The 22107-nt window shown below is 42.8% G+C and overlaps 1 protein-coding gene across 4 annotated transcripts; it reads left to right on the forward strand.

Annotated features, from left to right (window-relative positions):
- The first annotated feature begins 1717 nt into the window (after window positions 1-1717).
- myom2a (myomesin 2a) lies at window positions 1718-22090 on the forward strand. Of its 4 annotated transcripts, XM_048248392.1 has the most exons (39): window positions 1718-1799; window positions 2722-2851; window positions 3575-3661; window positions 4484-4619; window positions 5329-5483; window positions 5602-5694; window positions 7550-7638; window positions 7743-7784; window positions 7982-8143; window positions 8616-8777; window positions 9067-9208; window positions 9510-9706; window positions 9940-9993; window positions 11136-11263; window positions 11687-11870; window positions 12298-12315; window positions 12799-12973; window positions 13508-13629; window positions 13881-13895; window positions 14753-14940; window positions 15067-15193; window positions 15342-15520; window positions 15812-15926; window positions 16083-16242; window positions 16423-16529; window positions 16628-16672; window positions 17047-17183; window positions 17357-17501; window positions 17603-17662; window positions 17785-17852; window positions 18277-18390; window positions 18949-19036; window positions 19139-19177; window positions 19340-19445; window positions 19564-19727; window positions 20038-20074; window positions 20201-20223; window positions 20312-20367; window positions 21027-22090. In XM_048248392.1, the coding sequence occupies exons 2-39, from the start codon at window positions 2745-2747 to the stop codon at window positions 21543-21545; spliced, it is 4545 nt and encodes a 1514-aa protein (XP_048104349.1). In that variant the 5' UTR covers window positions 1718-1799; window positions 2722-2744; the 3' UTR covers window positions 21546-22090. The 4 variants fall into 4 exon arrangements, with proteins under 4 accessions (XP_048104349.1, XP_048104350.1, XP_048104351.1 ...); XM_048248393.1 differs by lacking the exon at window positions 13881-13895; XM_048248395.1 differs by lacking the exon at window positions 2722-2851 and having other exon boundaries at window positions 1719-1799.
- The last annotated feature ends 17 nt before the right edge of the window (window positions 22091-22107 follow it).

Genomic DNA, 22107 nt, shown 5'->3' on the forward strand with positions numbered 1-22107 from the left:
CACACAGATGAGAGCATGCATGTTCTATGAACTTTGAGTGCAGGATGACAATGATAACTCCATCAATCTAAAAGCAAATAAACTTGCGTTGTGCACCCTCTTGCATTAGATGTAAGACAAAGCCCAGTAGGCTATGATAATCCAGTGGGTTGGGCTCTAACACTTGCTAATTGAGTTAGAAAATTCTGATACTATAGTTACTTTATATTACTGATCTTATATTGCTGAATATGGTGAACGTTGCTGCAGCTGAATGGCATTGTGGTCATTGGATTTTGTAGGCCTAAAACTCAAGGAAATGCAGGTATGTGCAGTTTGACTTTGATTTGACATACGAAAGTAACAACTAAAAGTTTTAAGACTTTCTTAATGCCATGTTCTTTTTTCTGTGACTTGCTCCGCTCTTGTCCTCCTGGGGGCAGCTGTTTCCAGCCATAGTATAGCACAGAGAGAGTTTGGCCAACTAGGGAATCGAATGGGTGCCATGTTGGAGTGCGATAGTTCTCTGTAAGGGCCTTTTACATATTGACAGACGTTGATGAATACATGTATATGCTTGTAAATAGTGAAAATAAGCGATTTATTTCAACATAGCATATTCGCCCATCCACAGGGTTATGCTAGAGTCATCTGACGTTGGTGTCCAAACATGGCGCCAGTTGGCCAAACTCTGCCTTCCGTCTCACGCAAGCGCTTGAAGCTGAACTTGTTGGCTATTTCTGTCCTGTAAGGACTAGACCCAATCTTTCTTTGGATAATTATTGCCAATGGATACTTTTTTATGTTTTAAGTAGTATTTTATAGGGCAATACATTTTTTAGAAATGTTTCATACTTAGTGCTGACATGGGCAAGTTATAGCTCGATGAAGGCGTTATTTTAATCACACATTTGCAGCGAGGATTCCTCATAGTTATATGTCTGGTGTTGAATGCTTGACGAGCAACGTTCAAACACATACAGTAGCCTAATGAAATGAAAACAGGAGGACACCCCCCACCTGCACCACGTAGCATATGCGCACACGTGCATGTGCACAACAAATTGTCTTATTAGACATAAGTCTGCGAGCGGAACTTTTAATTATGCATTTTACTCATTTCAAAAATGACAAATTAACCTTGCTTTCCAATGATGCAGTGAGTGTACATACGCTCTCTGAAAATTTAATCTCTTGTTAAAAATAGCCGCTGGAGAGAGCTGACTGGTGGAGTGTGAGAAACCTAAAAAGGTCGCACAAGAACAGCACTGTTAACATAATTTAGGAAGTTGTATTTAATTAAATTACTCAAAAAAAATGAGGCTCTTTCCAAAGACTATTGCGTCTCAGTAAAATATAATTTCTAGGCTGTTACACATAATGTGTAGCCTACTAAAGCCTATTATTCCTGAATTAAATCGCACGTTTTTGACATTCTAAAGTAAAAAGAAAACATTTAAATCTGTATTCGCAGTTTGCTTTGTGAAGATAAATCTAGAATATAACGCACGCTTCGCCAAGTCTTCGATTATAAGAAGCGGATAGTCTGATTCATCAAATTACTGAAAGCAAAATATACATTTTGTTTCAGAGTATATTCAGAGTCATTGTGTCCTGCACAGAGTGCGTTAAGCGTAGAAAATGCGTGTGAAAATTGAGGTAAATGCTATATATAGTCTTAAGAGTATCCATACATGGGATGGAAGGGAGATGACATTCCTCCTTCAGTGAGAGCAATATTTTTGTAAGCATCAGCAGGAAGACTCCCAAGCGGGTTCAGGCTGGTCTTCCGACGCTCTGTGCTGTATATTTCTCTTGGGGTAAGAAGACTTTCTTTTTCTTAATCTAATGCGTGGTTATTCAGACTGGCTGTACCAGGGTCTGGTTTAGACACTTGTTGGATTATTGATATCTTGAATATCAATTATGGTAGCTTATTATTTGTTAATTCAAATGGTTTATGATAGAATGTGTGACCAGTTAAGGTTGATACAAGCATAAAGTAGGCTACAGCCCACTGCTTTCTATTCTTTAAACAAATGTATTATGTGACAGAGTTGATATACCTGTCCACCTGTAAGATGTTATTTAGAGATAATATTACATAATCTGTATTACATTTGTATCATATTTACACAACTTTTCATCTGAATAACTTCCCTTTTATATTTTTTTTTTAATGCCTCTGGTTTGGACCAAATGTTGTATGGAACTGAAATCTGTAAAATTAGAAAAATAGCCTAAAATAGATAAAATATTTATAGGCCTATAGAGCCTGTTGGTGTAACCTTCTTGGGCTAGCATATTTAGCCTTGAACATTAGATTTCCAAGTTTCTTTCCCATTACATTTCACTGTCTTTCCCACGTCTCAGGGTTATTTTGCTAAATTTATCTTCTCAGCATTCGAATCTTTGGCATTGAGAGGCTCAGCATAGCACTTTTACTCAGTACGTTTGGGCACTTGAGCTGTGAGCTGTGCTGATAAGACGGAATGCTGCACGGGGGCCATTACCCTGCCCCTGAGAATGAGAGTTCACAATCCCACTGGGTCTCGCTTATGGCGTATGACAGATTTATGTAATGGGTCAAAACATGTCCACATACTTTTTAAGTGTATCATTCACCTAGGGTAAACAATTGGCCATGTTAGTTGAGAAATGCTGGCAAAGTAAACCTGCATGTTTGGTTCATTCGATCTGCTATAATGATATTTTATGCACCACACTTGGTGTGGTTGATAGGTCTCTGTTGAGGTGTTCCCGACATGCCTACTACGGCCATACCATTATATCATCAGAAGCAAAAACATGTTCACCATGTTCACCATGAGCATCTCAGCTCTAAGAAAGTGGTCCAGCACCACTCGTCAAGGTAGGGTGGGCTTATCTGATTGGGACTGGGCCATGGCCACTCTGCGTGCCAGTGAATGCTTGCTGCAAATGCGCTCCCGCAGGAAAACAACAACAGTCGCTCCACTGCTCTCCCTCCCCCTTCATTTGCCATTGTCACTTCATCACCAGCTACACTGTCCGTGGCCCTCCCAGTAGTCTTGATATCTGTTGGGAGTCCTGAGTGGTTCTAGACACACCAGTATCAAAGTGCTTCTTGCTGCGAAATCCCTGCATTCATTGGAGTGGAATAATCCAACTTCAGACTAATGTCTTGTCAGTGGAAGTTATGATGGACCCTGAAACCAGGATTTCTACCACCCACCATCCGCGCTTGCAATTGCATACAGCTGCTAAATGGCTCAGCGCAACACACTTGACTTGGATTACATTTCAGAGGGTCAGTCAAAACTGACATGCACATCACAGCGAAGACCAACACAGTGATGAGAAAGGATGCTTGTATGGATACTGTGGATTGAGGAGAATTGGGGAAATGCTTTCTGATGGCAATGCAACAGTAGACTCTCTAGTGCTTGCTGTAGAATGCTGAACTGTGTGCTCATGATCTTAGTCGGTTATTTCATATCTCCATCCTTGACATATTTGTTACTGAAAGAGGTCCAGCAGCTGTGTCAGTCCTGAGTGAATTATGGAGCCAAAGGTGAAAAGGTCACTGATCATGTTCTTTTTTTTCTTTTGACAGGAAATCAAGCTCTAAATCAGTGAAAAAGGAGCAGGCCGAAGCCAGGACGGCTATGGCGGAACCAGCCTATACGGTGCCAGCATTCAGGTCCGCACAAACCCGAGCGCCCACTCTCAGTAGAGATCGGGCTATTTTAAGGGCCTGTAAGAGAACCCTGAGCTACTGCTCAGTTTAACTGTAAGGAAATGTGTCTCTGCTTACTGTATCCCAGCAGCAGTGCGTTGGCGTGGGCTCACCCAAGACAAAATGTCTAACCTTTTATTCTCTTCCTGAGGAGAATGTTGAGAAATAAAACATATGGTGTCTATCTGAGGAATTACTGATGTTCAGTGAATTCTATTGGCATTTGACATGTGCAACTACTTCCAGTTTTTAATGAAAATATGCACCCATGTCACAGGGCCATATGGAATGAGAACTCTATGATGAGCATAGAGAACAGACGGGCCTGTTACTGTGGGTAGAGCCTGTTGGTGTGCACAGATGGCTTGGTCATGAGCTGGAAATGTTGCAGTTATGCAGTTGTACTCAAGCAGCACAGATGCACTAATTATGCCTTTGAAATGAATTCCTCTGTGGATATTTGAAGAGATGTGATATGGCTTAAACGACTGCACCACACATTTGCACTTGTAGAATGACCAACTCTCACTAGTGACCTTTGTGTGTCTCTGGACTGTGGAGGTCAAATGTTATTTTGTCTAAGGGGGTTCATCTCCCTCACTTAAGTGGTTAATATGTTCCACTGGGCGCAGTCCTCATCACAACACTGACAACACAAAGTCCTCAAACATCCACATTCTTTTTTCTTAAGCTCTTTCACTTTAAACTTTAGCAGTTGATCTTGTTGGTGTTTGATGCACAACTGTATTTGTCACACAGAGTCTTTTATTTGTTGTGTTTGTGCAGAAGTGCTGATGACACACCAGAATATCAGCGTGTTGCTGCCCACTGTGGCAGGGGATTGGCTGAGCTGCAGCAGGAGATCCACAGAATTAAAGTGGCCACTCATACCCAAGTGACCAGTCTGGCGATTACAAGAGAGGTCGGTTTCCATCACACAGCACTCATTAAGACACAGACATTCCCCATGCTGCCATGTCCTCTAAACATAAACAGTAAAGGAAATACATTCCCATGGAATATATATGTATCTTAATTACTTTTTGGATATTGTTTAAGGCTTTCATTATCTTCTGTCCGGGAAAAGTCTTAGTTCATTCACAAGACAGCTTGCACTCAATATAGAACATTTTGATACTTCTCTTTAAAGGCTTTCTGGACAGGCTTTCATAGGTAAGAAGGCCCTGTAATACAGTTTTACAAGGAATGTCTGTTAATAATACAACAGTGGCACAGTTCAGTAGCATGAAATGTTTGTAAAATGGACAAATGTAGTGGGCTGTTGGGGAAATAAAACATATCCCTATCCAAATGATGGTTGGCATTTGACATGTGGCACTTAGACAGTTCTTTAGATACTGAGTGGATTATTTTAAGAGCAGCTACTTTCAGTTTTTAGGAAAAATGCACCCATGTCACAGGGCCATAGTCCATCCTATGATCATGCCATCCATCATGCCTAATCTAGCCCTCACCACTCAATTCTATGCGGGTCGTACTTATTCCTCCTCACACGTTTTTTTGGAAGTGGCTTTGGGTAAAAGCGTCAGCTGAATGACTACATGGAAATGGCAATATCCCAAGTGCCGTCAGCAAGACATCAAGGTCTCTTGTGATGTGTCTTCTCTCAGGTGCAGGAGATCATGTCTGTCAAGAGAAAGATGCCTGTGATGTCCGATAAGGCGCCAGAGTTCCTGGTGGACGTGAGGGCTCACACCCTGTGGGAGAAGATGCCAGTGAAGCTCTTCTGCACTGTGGCAGGCCAGCCTGCTCCTGTGGTCAAATGGTAAACACATTCTCTCCCATGCAGTCAGCGAAAATATTACATTTTGATGATTCAAGACCTGACCAGGCCCATTCTCAGTCACTAGTATTTCTGACCCAACACTACTATGCTCTGGCAGGTATAAGGGGGATAAGCCTGTTGACCCTCTGAGCACACCAGGAAAGTACAAGATGGAGAACAAGTATGGAGTCCACTCTCTGATCATTAGCAGGTACAGTCTAACACATTAAGTATGGAGTCCACTCTCTGATCATTAGCAAGTACAGTCTAACACATTAAGTATGGAGTCCACTCTCTGATCATTAGCAGGTACAGTCTAACACCTGCTGTAACATTCACAGTTGCTGTAACTTTCATTATTTGCTGTAACTTTCACAGTGGCTGTAACTTTCATTGTTTGCTGTAACTTTCACAGTGGCTGTAACTTTCACTGCTGCTGGATGTCTGAGGAGCAGGCAGTGTTTGGGAAGAGCAGAGAGCAGAGCAGAGCAGAGCAGAGCCCTAAAGGCAGCCTGTTAGAGTCATGGGGAGCCTATGGGTGGGAGGCAGCTTTTCCTATTTAGTCTTGGTGGGGGGGAACACTTGTCCTGCCCTCGTCTTGAAGACGCCTCAGCTGTTCGTGGCGCTCTGCTTAGCTCAGTGTCATTCGATCCCAAAATGCCTGACATCTGCTCTCTCAGAGCGGTCACTGTACCAGGTCAGAGAGGATCTCACAGCCATAACCACCAGCCCTTAGCTGTGCATGAACAGGGTTTCTTCAACAGTAGAATTGGCTCTTTTTGACACACAGACTCTTCTTCATGGAGAAGTGAGGGGTGGGTGGGGGGAAGACTATGGAGGTGGACATCAGGCAGCAGGATCTCAAGTTAACTGCCAAGGAAACCGAGAGACTTTAAAATAGTCCTCGCAGGGTGAAGGTCACATTTCTTCCTTCTATTCTCACCTCAGAGGCCGTTCCCTCCAGCACTCCCAAGCATGTCTTAGACCCCCATCGTCCAGTACAGTCTGATTGTGTGAGATCATTTTCCGTGCGTGACATTGACAACGGGTGGAAACAACTTTCATCATGCTCTTAATAAGGGAGTGTGAAGGTTAAAGGAAATGTTTTGGAAGAAGGGATTGTCTATGCTAACAGTGGGACCGGTGATTCCCTTTGGTGCTACCATAGGATACCATTTGATTCCCTCTCATGCCACCATATGATTACCAATTATCACCCATATTCCACCAGAGCTGTAATGTTGACATGATGTCACTGATGTTGTCCATTACATCAGAATCTCTTATCAGGGTGTGGATAGAAATAGGAAGCTCACAGGGAAAGCTCTGTGGGAAAACAGAGTAATTCTTAACATTGTTTTTTAACATCTAAATCCAATTTCCAAATACTTCCAGTGTAAGTGAAGTGTTGAAGTACTCCATGTGTTAGTGCCTTATTATTAATGTGTGCAGGGTGGTTAAGGAAATGGTAGACAATGGTACATTTGAGTGAATTGACAACAGGAACACTGAGCACATTTACAAAATGTAATTCTAACAAGTGGCTCCGCGTCGGTGTCCGGTTCGCCCTGTCGGGACTTATTTTCCCAATAATAACCGGCGTTCTATACATTATCCTGCTTATTACACGGCTACTTGCCAAAACAAACTAATAAACTTCCCACGATATGACTTTAGCCTACATAGCCTAGCCTTTGTTACCGTTCATTGTGGCATTTGCTGAGAAACATAGTTCGCACAACACACGTTGAACTTGAATCAAACCTTCTTTAGAACACAGCTGATCAACCGTCTGCTTTCACTTTTGAATGAAGTTCGAGTTCTTGCTTAGTGATATGAAATACCTGAAGTAGAAGCACAAACTCCGTTGCCATTGACAGCGGTAATTATATGTTTGCAGCGGTAATTACATGAAAATATTTTACCGTAGAACTTTGGGAAAGCCCATTCAAGTCAATGGAGCGTTCTACTTGCCTTGTGAAGAGCCGTGTAATAACTGGCGATTCATGTAGACATGTAGATCTATAGTACTGTATCTGATGTGAAGTGTGTTTATGTCCCGGCAGATGCACTGTGTCCGATACTGCCCAGTACAGTGCAGTGGCCACCAACACCCATGGAAAGGCCACCAGCAAGGCCACCGTCACCGTCAAGAGTGAGTCTGACTCTGAACACACCCAGCACATTAGAACTAGAGCAGTATTGAGAGGAGAGAGAGAGCCTGTGCTGTGTCTATAAGTCATGTGCTGTGTTCCACAGGGCCTGCTGGAGCTGGAGATCTCTCCCATCTACCTGGCTTAGGTGATTTCTTGTGTTGTCATACAGTTTAAGCATAAAGTCATCCTGTGTCAGTCACACATCATTTGTCAGTGTCACATTCAGTGATGTTTAATGGTACCGGTGATATTTGTACAATGGTTTCTCAATGATTTAAAGTGTTTAGTTCATCCCCTCCAGTAGGTCACCATATGTCATCATGTATTTTGCTTGTTCTGTAGTGCCCATTACTCCAACTCATGCCAGCAAGCTGGATGTCACTTTGCTGGACACCTTTGGCGTGACCTTCGGCACTGAGGGCGAATCATGCAAACTGGTGACCACCATGGTGGTTGTGCCAGACCTGCCCAACCTGCCCCCTGAAGTCATGTGGTTCAGAGATGGTGAGCAATGGGTCCAACGGAACATGTAACACTGTAATTGTGTTCAGACATTAAAGTCATTTGCAAACTTTGCTATGTACATGATGGCATACCATAGCGTAACTGCTGCTAAAGGATTTTGTTAATGGTTATGGTTATGGTTATGGTAATGGTAGATGATTTTGTTCAAATCGACATACAAAAATAAACTATCATCATCACAAATGAACAGTTCAAAGTGGTCATATAGCCTACATAAAAATACTACTAGTAAAAAATAGATAATTTTACCAGAATAATAACAACAGCAAATGGTCACAATAACAACAACCATAAGCACATACAAACCGTGACTGCCAAGAAAAACAAATGAGTTATATTGTTGAGTGTCTAATCATTTGCTGTTTGAAAGTAGTAGCGGTATGGTGAGGCTAGCTCTGCTAGCAGTACTAGCATATTCAGAAACCTCAGTGCTCATCTCCTCTCTGTCCAGATAAATTGCTGGCACCATCTAAGTGGGCAGAGATGTCCGTTGGTGGAGGTGCTGCCACTCTCACCCTCCCCCACCTCAACAAGGACGATGAAGGCCTGTACACCGTGCGCGTCTGGTCTAAGGACGGCACTGCTGAACACAGCGCTTACCTGTTTGTGAAAGGTACTTTAGCATCATTTCTTTACCCTGTATACCTAAAGGAGATCCTGTGTGTATTATATGTCAGAAAAGCTTTCCCTCCCATGCTAATACACTTAAAATTATATTTGTATAATGGATGTGCTGATAATATTTGATGATTTAATGGTTTTAGGTATACTTTATTGTATATCAGTATTCAGTGGTTGCAACAGCAGCATCATAGCCACCATTTTGAAGCTGATTCAGAGCTTGTTGGCTGTAGTGTAGGACTGCTGTGTCTTCTCCCATGCTGACTGTAAGTGTCTCTCAGATGCTGCTGCACCTGTTGCTGGGGCACCTGGTGCTCCCATGGATGTGAAGGCCTCCGACGCAAACAAGGATTACGTCATGGTGACCTGGAAACCCCCTAACATCACCACCGAGGGGGCCATCAAAGGATACTTTGTGGACAGGTGAACTCTTGACACTTAAGACTTAAGCTACTGATAACTGAGAAATAGGCAGCTGGTAAGGTTTCAACTGGACATTTTATACTAACAGATATGTTGGTCAGTTATGTCATGTAAGTAGAAGTCCATCAGTATGATTGAGGTATGCATCTTCAGTGAGGTCACCAATGTAGATTTACTGCTAATAAATGTGGGATATTTTGTTAACATTATGGGACAGAAACACATCTGAGGTCAGCCATTGGAATAGTACTTGTTTGCCTCTGAAGCTGTCTTACCCTCAAATATTGTTTTGCTTCTTCAGACGTGAAGTTGGTTCCACTGATTGGGTCCAGTGCAACGACGCTCCCGTCAATGTTTGCAAATACCCTGTTCATGGTCTGGCCGTAGGACACTCCTACCACTTCCGGGTCCGGGCCGTGAACAGCGTCGGAATCAGCAGACCCTCCAGGAGGTCCGATGGCGTTTCTGCCCTCCACACTGCTGCGGGCGAGATTGAAGGTAGACATTCCCGACTGTCTAAAAATGTGCGGCAAGAAAGCATTACAGTTCCATTCATTTCAGCATTACAGTACATCGTCTTGCATCTTGCTGTCTATCAAGGATTAGAATCATCAAGTTCTGTGGAATGTCACTGGGTAGACTGCACATTGACTAGTACACCTTAGTGGCATTCCTTTTGGCAAAAAGAGAGCTTTTAAATCATCCAACATTATCTTTGTTTGTTAAAACAGTGATTAAAATCGATGGGAAATATGACATTGTGATTCACCAAGAGGACCTTGAAGGTAGTATAAATGAGTGAACTAGCTGTCTAAGCTAATTCCAATTAAAAATGTAATACCGTATCAATTAACAGATGTTTCACAAAAAGCATGTTCTCTTAGCCAGTAGCAGTAAGTAGCAGAAGTTTGTTATCTCATTGACTAAACTAAATATTCAGTTAAAATATTAAACTAATGTACAATGATTTTAATTCAAGAAATAATGTCAAGAGAAAATAGACTAATCTCATTAAACATTATTGTAAATAAAATAAAAACTAAAAACATTTCACAGATTAATACAATATAACCTGTCTAATAGTTCACCTGTCACATTCTTTCTGATCAAATTTTCTGTAAAGTAGGTCTATCTTTTGCTAAAACTGTAATACATTTAACAAACAAAAATACTAATAATCATAACTATACCTACCAAACTTATCATCTTCATTGTCATCTCCATCATAATAACCTTTAAGTTGCCTGATGCTTGAATGAAATTCAGCATTCAGATTCATTAACTAACCAACGAAAACCATTTACATTAAAGGTGCCATGTGTAAGAATTGAGGTAAAAATATCCAAAAAATGAGCTACACGCATCAAAAGAATGAGAAGAAATAAGGGCGATGATGTCATTAAACAAAAAGACAAGGTATAGTGCTGCAGAGATATCAACCTGAATTAGCATGCTAAATTACTAGCCACAGCCCGACAGGTGTCATAATACCAGTTTCGGCCATGGGAGGCGGTATGCGGGCAACATAATCGCCAGCCAAACTGCAATACACGTGTCTCGGTTGTTACTCTTGGGTAGACCAACTCACTTTCTGGAGGTATACTGCCCCCATCTTTTATGTAATGTGGAGTATTGACTTTTTGCCGGAAATTACACATGGCACCTTTAAGCAGACATTCAACACTATGCAATAAAGATGTGGTTACACTACAGTTTGCAATGCCTGTCACCAATGTCAAATTTTAATCAGGCTGCACTAATCCAGCATCATTCACTGATGGTTAAAGTGATTTAGTTTTAGTGCTGTCATGCTTTCTCAGGTTATCTGTTGGTAATAGGCATGAAGAAGAGCACACTTGGGGTGTAACCACATCTTTCACCGGTGTGGTGCGCTGAAACTGACCTCCTGTTCTGTACATGTGTGTAGGTTATGTCACGTTGCCAGGGCCGCCCAGTGACGTGCATGCCTCAGAGATAAACAAAACGTATGTTGTCCTCAGCTGGATGCCACCCTCCCCTAGTGGACGGGCACCGCTGTGGTACCTCATCGAGAAGGTGTGGTCACTTTCACATGGTTACTCCTAAACCATGCCACCAAGCTCCACCATGCATATTCAAATTACAAATCTGCTGTGTTAAGCTCATGGATTCATAAGTGCCTGGCATATCTCTTCTGGTTTACTGGCCCAATTCTATTTAAATTCTAATTCAAGTTTTATTCTGTGTTAAATTTGGTCATTTTGCCCACTTACAGGGCTGACATTGAGTGTTCTCAAATGTGGCTTTATGAATCTCCATTTGCACCTGTTTGTTGGGTAACTGTGCACTGCAAGCCAGAGGTGTGCCAGAGAACAGGTGAATCCTCTACGCTTGTGTAGCTTCTCCTCCCTACAACTCACAGCTTTACTCCCTCCACCCCCACCCCACCCCAACATCTGTGCCCCCACCCCCACCCCTCCCCAACATCTGTGCCCTCAGTGTGTGGGGGAGGGCCAGCTGTGGCAGAGGCTGAACACAGCTGTGCAGCTCTTCTCCCCCCGCTACCCCATCTTTGATCTCGAGGATGGGAAAGCGTACCGCTTCCGTGTGACCGCAGTCAACAAATACGGGCCAAGCGAGCCCTCCAAGCCGTCCGGTTTCATCCAAAAGAGGGACCCCCATGGTAAGATGGTGCAGCTCCACGGGTGCACGTATTTCTAGCGCACAGGCAATGTGTTGGGACATCGTTGGGCCCTATATCTGCTCATTGAATGTACTGATCTGTTGATACTGTTGATGAAGATTTACTGGTGATCAGACATCTTGATAAGCTCATGGCTGGTCTCCTGCAAATATATATTTTTTATCAATGTCCAAGTTATCTATTCCAAGAATGTGCAACTTTGATTAAGGAGATGATAATGGAAATGTGTTATCTTTAAACAATGTAATAAACAATGCAAAAAATAGAGGAAGAAATCTGATCAAAGAAATCACCCCAATCTTTATCCCTTATGTGTTAAACTATAGTGATAGGGATATGCAATATATAAAAACTATGCCAAATAGCAACAATAGTAATGCTATAGTTGTACTGTGTTTCTTTTCAGAGAGTGAGCATGCTGTGGGTATGTAATGTATTATCTTAAAAAGCAAAGCCAAAATAGCTTCCTATAAACCTTCACAGCCTCTTTAAACATCTTCCCTTTTCAATAACAACACCTTTAAAATGTGTTTAAAATCGTCTGATTGCTGTGTCACATGATACTGCTGGTCACTGGTGCTGACACCACACACCTATTAAACCACGTGTCCTAATCTGAAATCTTTAAAGAAACCAAGCCACAGTGCACACAAAACAGTAGCAGCAAAGTTGCATTACAGTCATTTGCCTTAAAAATACAGGTAAGCAACATTGTTTGGTTATCTTTGATGGATGTTTACGTTTATTTTTACTTTTATGTTTACTTTTATGTATCTATTTGCACAAAATGGAAACCCACCTCTAATATAGTAATGTATGCGGTGTTAACAAAGTCAAATATAGAGTCATCAACAATGGCACTATCTCTACAATATTGCACACAACTGATATGATGAATTGTTTGCAGGTGTCCCCTCTGCACCTGGAAAGGTTGTAGCCACCAGGAATGGCAAGACCTCTGTCTTTGTGCAGTGGGACCCCCCCAAACACCCCAACAACCTCATGGGCTACTACATCGATGCCTGTATGCAGGGCTCCAAGGGATGGGTGGCCTGCAACCACAGGCCATACAAACACACCAGGTGAGTTACCTGAAAAGGTACGGGCCAGATCGTCCCGTTGGCAACATCTGGAAACACACCTAGAAGTGAGAGTCTATTTTTGACTTGAATGGGATGAGATATGTGACACTGAATGACATACTTTTGAGTTGAAGTCACAATGTGGAACAATGAATACAATTAAAGGTTGTAGAAGAAGTGTTGTCACCAAATAAGTTAAACCCACAGCTAGTAACAATATATTTGAATGTGCTAAGTAAAAATACAGCTGTAATCCAAGAGCTTGCCAAATCTGGATAGACATTATTAGCACTGCTAACTATTCACAGCACAAGCTATGTTTAGACTAGGAGTAATAAGTACTGGGGTATTTCCTATTTTACTCATTTGCATTTAGATTTACATGTATGTTTACGTTTACATTCAACTGATGTTTTAATTCAATGTGACTACCGTAAACATCTTTCCTGCTGAGGTGATTGCACTGAGATGTTGAACCTGATGTTTTATCTGCCAAAGCTCACACCTCATGCAGCCTGTGTCCTGTGTGTCCAGGTTTGTGGTCCATGGTCTGGTTCAAGGAGAGACGTACACTTTCCGTGTCCAGGCCGTCAACACTTACGGACTCAGTGATGAGTCCCAGGAGTCTGACCCTCTGTTTGTGGACGCTGCCCTGAGTAAGTCAGCCCCACTGACCCCAGTGCTGACAGATAGACCATGTTGTTATATATTTAATTTTTTACATTTAATGTTTTTAAGACAGATTGTTCCCTCTGTTCACTAAGGTATTTTATTATGGTCTCAGTTATGAATTCAACAGCAGAAATTCTTCAGATCAAATAGATTTTTTGGAGAGGGCTTTTCACAAGAAATCATGTTCAAACTGTTGCTTTTTGTTGCTAAACATTAAATATGTCTTATTCCATAGAGGGTGTAGAGTATGGTATGTATGATGTGTGTATCACTACCACAGGTTAATTGTAAGTCTTGCCTAAGGCACACCTCACGCTGAAACAAGTTCTCCTGCCAACACCCCCATCCCTGTAGTCAAAGCAGGATTGACTGCGTTTGTACATGTTTTTAAAGATATGTTTCGGCTGTCACTGCAAAAACGTACTAAAAATAAGACGACATGCTAAACACTCTCTCCACTAAATTCACATAATGAGCTTAGATTGTGAACAGGCACATAGATCTTGGAACATTGTTGTGTGGAATGTAAAGGGCACGTACACTGGTTTCACCTGTTGCTTCACCTGTTTCACCTTTTATTGTTTAGTATCAAACTAGTAAATGTAACGTGTTGTTGTTGCTGTTGTATTGAGCTAATTAAATTATTATTATACTGCATTTATTATATTTTTGAATAATCCATAATATCCCAGGAAACATGGTATGTACATTTGTTTTTACATATAATTGCATAGCCTTTGTGACCTTGACAAAAATATAATTATTCCTCCACATGGAGGAACATATAAATCTATGGGTCAGGGGTATGATATGCATGATATGTCTGCATGCAGCCATGGGGAATTTGGCTGCAATGTTGGGTAGAATGATCATCTGACTTTGACCTTTCTAAACCAAGCCAATGGCCTGTGAGGTCTGAAGTCATGCCAAGAAAGTTGATTGAAACAGAATTGTGCTCTTGTTAGATTTAGATGACATTACTGTGGGCTTAGCTTTTGCTAACACACACACACACACTGAACAGTTTAGCAAGTCATCTTCAGACATAGAGACAGTTTTCATAACGAAAAGAGCAGTGGTCATGTGTTCCTCTTCGTCCACTCACAGCTGCCCCCTCTGCCCCTCACGGCATCACCCTGCTCAGCTGCGACGGCTCCTCCATGACGGTGGCCTGGAAGCGCCCCAAGAACACCGGCGGCAGCAAGATCACCGCCTACTACGTGGACATGCGCGAGGCGGCCTCCCTCAAGTGGAGAGAGGTCAACGCAGCCGCTGTAAAGGAGAGAATCTACAAGGTAACGCCGCCATCTGCACACGACCAAAAAGATCGTTTTGACAGACATGTCTGGATGAAGCACTCATGTTAGATGCACATACTGTAACTGATGCACTGTGATGATGGTGAGGTTGCCTCTGTGCAGGTGGAGGGCCTCACTGCTGGCGTGGCCTATGAGTTCAAGATCCAGGCAGGAAACCTGGCAGGTGTGGGAGTTCCGTCTGAGCCCAGCAAACCTCTCCTCTGTGAGGCCTGGACTATGGCTGAACCAGGTCAGCTCCCAAGACGGTCATCACTGTCACTACATTTCTTTTCCCTCAACCTATCATTCGCCTCAGCGTCAGATGGACCAGTGACTTTAGTGAGGAACAACATATGGCAGTGAGTTCTCACCAGGCTGTTTCATGTTTGCTTTTGCAGGCCCAGCCTACGACATCAAGTTCTCTGAGGTGCGTGACCACTCCCTGATCGTCCTGTGGAAAGCCCCCGTATACACTGGTCAGAGCCCTGTCACGGGCTACATCCTGGAGATGGCCAAGAAGGGCTCCTCAAATTTTATCAAACTGACAGAAGAAGCCATCGCCCACCGCTACTTTAAGGTAAAAGGCTTATTCGTGATACTACTGAAACCACAATTTGCTGTGAGGTCTATGGTGTACTCAAGGTAGCCTCAGAGCTGAGGTCAATTTGCTGTGATGTGTATGGTGTGCTCAAGGTAGCCTTAGAGCTGAGGTCAATTTGCTGTGATGTGTATGGTGTACTTAAGGTAGCCTCAGAGCTGAGGTCAATTTGCTGTGATGTGTATGGTGTGCTTAAGGTAGCCTCAGAGCTGAGGTGTATTGCATACCACATGGCACTCCAACTCACTCTGCCATTTCATGTGTGTGCAGGTAAAGGGTCTGGAGGCCGGAGCAGCGTATGTGTTTAGAGTGCGTGCGGTTAATGAGCAAGGTGTGGGCAAAGCCTCGGCCATCTCAGAATCAGTGCTGGCCAAAGCCTTGCCAGGTACAACCACACTGCACATGCAGCAGAACACACATTGAAATTATTTAATTAACCTTTCAGTGTTAAACCTGTGATTATGTTTAACAAATGACCATTCTTATTAGCACTGATAATGAATCCCATTTTATTTCATATGAACTCTTTTTTTATACAAAGGTGCAAAGGAGATTGAATGTGGAGTGGATGAGGAGAGCGGCGACATCTTTTTGTCTTTTGAAGCATGTGAGTTAGCTGAGACCTCAAAGTATGTGTGGTCAAAGTCCTACAAAGAAATCACCGATTCTGGAAGGGTCTCCATTTCATCTAAAGGAAAACAGTAAGTTTGGTCTCACATTATGTTTTGCTTCCCTCAGGCATAAAAAACAAAACACATTCTAATACAGGTCAAAAAAATGTAGACTATATTTGATTCCTTAAGCATTAAAACAATGTAATTACAAGATGGCCCGGTGTAATAAACCAATGATGTGCATGCATGTGTATTTTCCCTCTTCAGCTCCAAACTGACCTTCACCAACCCCGAGGCTGCTGATCTGGGCACTTACTCTGTGGCCGTGACTGACACCGACGGTGTCTCTGCTAGTCATAAACTCACTGAAGACGGTAGGTGGAGAACACCATGGGGTATTCATGTTGTTTTTGATGATTCCCATTATTTTACCGTAGGATGTTGAATTTGGATTCTTTTATTCTCTTCGCAGCTCTGAAAAAAATGCTGGAACTCAGCTACAATATCAGACACCCAAGTAAGTGTCCAGATATTTACAATTGTGCTCTATCACGGCAGCCCACGGGCAGCTGAAGCAGGGCTGTTCAATTTCCTGTTGGCAGGCAAACCACAGGTGTTCCTAAAAACATTAACGAGACCTCTGGTTGAAGTAACTGTGGCCGAATCTGACACTTAATTAGAAACACCTGTGCTCACACAGGAACAGGGCTGTTCACTTCCTACTTCGGCTGACGTGATAAAGGCCTATTATGCTTTCTTCAGTGTGTCTGCGGCTTTAGGCTGGGATTCATTGGTGACTTACAGTAGCTGTTGAAGTTATGTGGTAATGAAAATAGACCAAGTTTTGCCAATTCGAGGTGTTAATGATATATCTCTCTGTTATCTTTTCAGTTGTGCCGTTGAAGACGACCCTGAACTACGAGGTCCTTGAGAAAGGCCACGTGCGTTTCTTCCTGCAGGCCCTCAAGCTGTCCCCCGCAGCCTCGTACAGGTTCATCGCCAACAACAAGGAGGTGGCCGCCGGTGAGGTAGGGCACCATGTTCTCTTCCCTTCAGCGTCCACGCTTTATGGAAACTCATGTCGGCACATGACGTCTGTATTTACTGTCATAGACTGGACTTTCAGAAATAACCCTCTTCAAATGACTACTTAATTTATTCTCAATTAACACTTTGTTGACTTTCTTTTCATGTAATGTAGGGCATTAAGATCAGCCATGATGCTGCTACTGGTGTCATCCAGATGACTGTGGAGCACTTTACCAGAGCAAATGAGGGAACATACACCGTTCAGATCACTGATGGAAAAGCCAAAAACCAAAGCTCCCTGGTCCTGGTGGGAGATGGTGAGAGGTTTTAACAGTAGTTTATCTTTTTCATTTGTATGGGTGACCACTTATGCCGTCTGCTAAAATAATCTTTCATTTGTTCGTCTGTTCTTATTTAGTCTTCAGAGCTGCACTTAAAGAGGCTGATTTCCAAAGGAAAGAATTCATCAGGAAACAAGGTTGTGACATGTTTATTGACATCAATAGTAGATACTGACTTCCTCCCTAGTCATTTCCAGACATATTTTGTTTGCTCCTCTTATATTTTATTATTATTTTTTATTTTATAACCTCCATTTAGGTCCACATTTCTCCGAGTACATTTCCTTCTATGTGGATGATGACTGCACCGTCATGCTGACCTGCAAGGTACAACAGTCCCACAGTTGGAACATGATGCAGCTGTATAAGAGGGGCGCTAACAGCTGCACCTTGTTAAGCTGTTCTATTCTATTCTAACCAGCAGCGTCTAGAATATATTAGAATTGTTAGATTCAGTCCTCAGAAACAGTTCTTTAGTCAAGCTACTGTCAAAGAAAACTACTATAAGGTATAGTAATATAATAATATAATAATATAATATAATATAGGTATAATATTAATATAAAATAATATACCGGTATGTATAATAATAATATAAATATTACGGTGATTGTTTTGGCTTTATTCTTCCATGTGAAGACAGTGTAACATGGGACCACAGGAACCAACAATACAGAGAGGAAAATTAAATTGTTTTGTGGACTATGTATGTCATCAGAATACACATTTTTGATTTTGGCCTTTGTCATAGCTTGCTAATGTGAAGAAAGAGACAACTTTCCACTGGTTCAAGGATGATGAGGAGGTTGTCCCTGAAGTTGCACCCAATGTGATGTCTGGAAGTTGCACACTCCCTCTTCCATTGGTAAGGCTCCATCATCAGGTACACATTGTGATTGTTTAAACTAATAGTTAGAGGACCTGTTGCTAACTTCCCCTGTGGTGTCTGTGTTAACCGTGAACTTGTATCTAGATCAGTAATGTGTAATGTCAGTCAGTAATGTCAGTCATGTGTGCCGTGATGTGTGCCACTACTAAGAGAGAGTTGAGAAAGCCGCAGGAGAGCAGCTTACTGTGATGCCATCAAATGCACACTGGGACAGACCAGTCGTTGCTCCAGTTTTCCAGAGCAGTTCAAGTTATGCAATGTCTGTTGGCCACGGTACAGTAAGTCCTCAGGGGCTTCTCCTGGAGACATGTGCAGTCAGCTAGGAAGAGAAGTCGGGTAACACAGTTTCCTTTAAAACCTGGTGGGTGTCAAAGACTCCCACTAACCAGCTGATGCACCCACTGCCTTCCCTGACATGCTTCATGACACAGCACATTTACTTTTACTTTCTGAACCCGGGATGTCCACTTTTGGCATTATGTCACCTTTTTGAGTATTGTCATACTGTAATGAACATTTTTCCATGTCGAACAGTTCTCAAGAAAAGACCAGGGCATTTACAAAGCCACTCTGAGTGATGACAGAGGAAAGGACTCATCCGTTTTTGACATTTCTGGCGCAGGTACACACTGAAATATTCTGATTCTGTTCAGTTTCTTCAGCATTGAAATGCAAACAATGCCATTTCATTTTTGTATTGTCCCATCTGCCCCTTTTTCTCCAGTATTTGAGGACATCATCAATGCTATTGCTCATATTGCTGGTATGTATAACACACAAAATCACACAAACAACAGAAAAACTCCACCTCCATCTCTCTCCCATTCTCATAAATAATCAGTCATCAGCCCCTAGTTTGGCGAGTTGTGTGGTGGCGGGTGTGAAGTGTGACGGGCGTGCTGTTGTGTCCTGTGCGCTCCCCCAGGCTCCTCGGCCTCTGAGCTGGTGCTGCAGTGCACTCCTGAGGGCATCAGGCTGCAGTGCTACATGAAGTACTTCACCGAGGAGATGAAGACCCACTGGTTCCACCGGTACGTCCACATGACTCCACAACTGCCTTGAGTGTGGAGCGGCCGTTTGTGTCTGAGTTTAGGAGCACTGTAGCACTTAGCAATGTCTGGAAAACATGTATTTGTATTTGCTGTGTAGGGAAAGCAAGATTGCGTCGTCTGAGAAGATGAGGATTGGAGGCACTGCTGAGATGGCCTGGATGCAGATCTGTGAGCCCACTGATAAGGAGAAGGGCCACTACACTATCGAGATCCACGATGCCACAACGTCCCACAACCGCACCTTTGACCTCTCTGGACAAGGCAAGCGCTTCATCTGAAAAAACATATGGGTGGACAAAGTGTCCAGCATGTTTCACTGTGAAACTTGCCATGTGAAGTTGGAAAGACATTTGCGGTCATATTTGCACAGCTTCAGAAACACAAATAAAACTGAAAATAGGCCTCAGGTGTATGGGTTGCATCAGTGTGGTTATGAGTGTTGTATGCACATATTATTCACATTTATCCTTTTTAGTAATTAAAAGTCCAGGTACAATGTGTCATATACCAGTAACGGATGGAACCCTATGGAACTTGCACTCAACATATGTTTCCCTTTCCATTGATACAGCATATTCAGATGCATACGCAGAATTCCAGAGGCTGAAGTAAGTTATCATTACTATTGATTTAATGTTGAAGTATCACCATTTCCTTGGAATCCAAATGATTGATAAATAATGATAATTGATTATGATTAATGATTTTACATGCTCTCTTTCTCTTTTCTTTAGAGCTGCTGCATTCGCTGAGAAAAGTAAGTCTGCTGTGTGCCATGTAGATATCTTGGTTTGCATATTATTTTATTTGAATGACAGTTTCCACAATAATAATTTCTTCCATAGACCGTGGCAGAGTGGTCGGTGGTTTGCCAGATGTTGTCACTATCATGGAGCAGAAGGTAGGCTTGTGCTTTCACATTGTGTTCAGGCCTGTATCCTTGATCCTTGATCTGTATAGTGAAAACATGTGATCAAGGTCAAGGTCAACTTTAATATCCCCCCGGGGAAATTCATGTGGTCAACATTACAAGTCTCACAAAACATATAGTACCCAAGACAAATGACAAAACAGATAAACAGTAGACCATAGATCAGTGTTTCTCAAAGTGTGGTCTAGGGACCACTGGTGGTCCGCAAGCTGTCCTAAGTGGTCCGTGAGCAGACGTGGTAAAATATAATAGATGAATTGTTTGCAATATTGAACCAACTTGTATGTAAATCCAAACATTGCCAATTGTGTGCGAGATGTATGCCAGTTTAAATCATATGAATCCTCTGACATAAAAAGCAACGTGCAAAGACAATAAGCAAGGTGGTTCAGTGAGTAGACCTATAATGTAATATACTGTTGAAGTAGGTGTACTGTTTTTTGACAGTGAGTTTTTTTATATTGGTTAAGTGATCCTTGGTCTGAAAACGTTTGAGAAACACTGCCATAGATCATAGATGAATGACTCATAGATGAATATGCCTGAGAGGTCTGGTCATGGAAGCTGGTGTGCAGTCTTACAATGTTCTAGTGCCCCTGTGTCAGTATTCACTTTCTCTCCTATCTCAGTCCCTGAGCCTGACCTGCAATGTCTGGGGCGACCCCACCCCAGAGGTCACCTGGTTCAAGAACGAGCAGGAGGTGGTGTCTGATGCGCACAGCAAGATCGCCTTTGAGAGCGGCAAGTTCGCCAGCCTCACCATCACTGCTGTTACCGTCGAGGACTCCGGCAAGTACAGCATCAACGTACGGAACAAGTACGGCGGTGAGTTTGTGGAGATCACCGTGAGCGTCTACAAGCAGGGAGAGAACATCCCTGAGCCCAAGATGGGCCACATGTCTAAGCCGGCCACTCCCGCCCCTCCCAAGTCCCCAGCGCCCACACGTGTCAAATCCCCAACTCCCACCCCTCCTCCATCCGTGAAGTCCCCAACTCCCACCCCTCCTCCATCCGTGAAGTCCCCAACTCCCACCCCTCCTCCGTCTCTCAAGTCTCCAACCCCACCAAAGTCACCAACCCCACCAAGGAGTGCCAAATCCCCAACCCCTCCCAGATTTATGAAGTCCCCCACCCCTCCTAGGAAGTAAACACATGGTTTCCATGGTTTTGAAAGCCTGTGAATGATGGAGGTGTTGATTTTGCTCATTTGTAGCATGAGCATAAAACGAAAAAAATAAAAAAGAAGGTCGATAGCCGTCTAGGTACATCACTTACTATTTGCTGAGGTGGTCATAGAATGGGATGCTCTTTAAGCTGAAGAGCAGTGTTGGTCTGCTAGAGAGTTGAGCAGCGGTCAGAGAGAGACGTAGAGGGAGAGGGTCAGTAACCAGACAGATGCAGTGCCTGCTTTTGCCTCTACTCTGCACAGTCACCAGCACTGTGTTGAAATCTGGCCAGCTTAGATTGAAGTTTGCTTTTGTTGTACTGTGCAATGAAGAAGATGATTGTTGGGTAAACCCACCATTTGGTTGCCCTCCAGAAAAAGATATAAACATGGCGCTATTTGTGCTTTATACGTCACTAGCTGTGGTGAGCACCACATCTATATATACTTGTATCTTTTTGTGTCTTTGCAATGTTGTGTGCCCTACTCAAGGATTTGTGTTTGGAATAAACATCAGTAATCACCTTCTCTCTGGTTGCTTCATC

Source organism: Alosa alosa, chromosome 7 (genome assembly GCF_017589495.1).
Source record: "Alosa alosa isolate M-15738 ecotype Scorff River chromosome 7, AALO_Geno_1.1, whole genome shotgun sequence".
NCBI lineage: Eukaryota > Metazoa > Chordata > Actinopteri > Clupeiformes > Clupeidae > Alosa > Alosa alosa.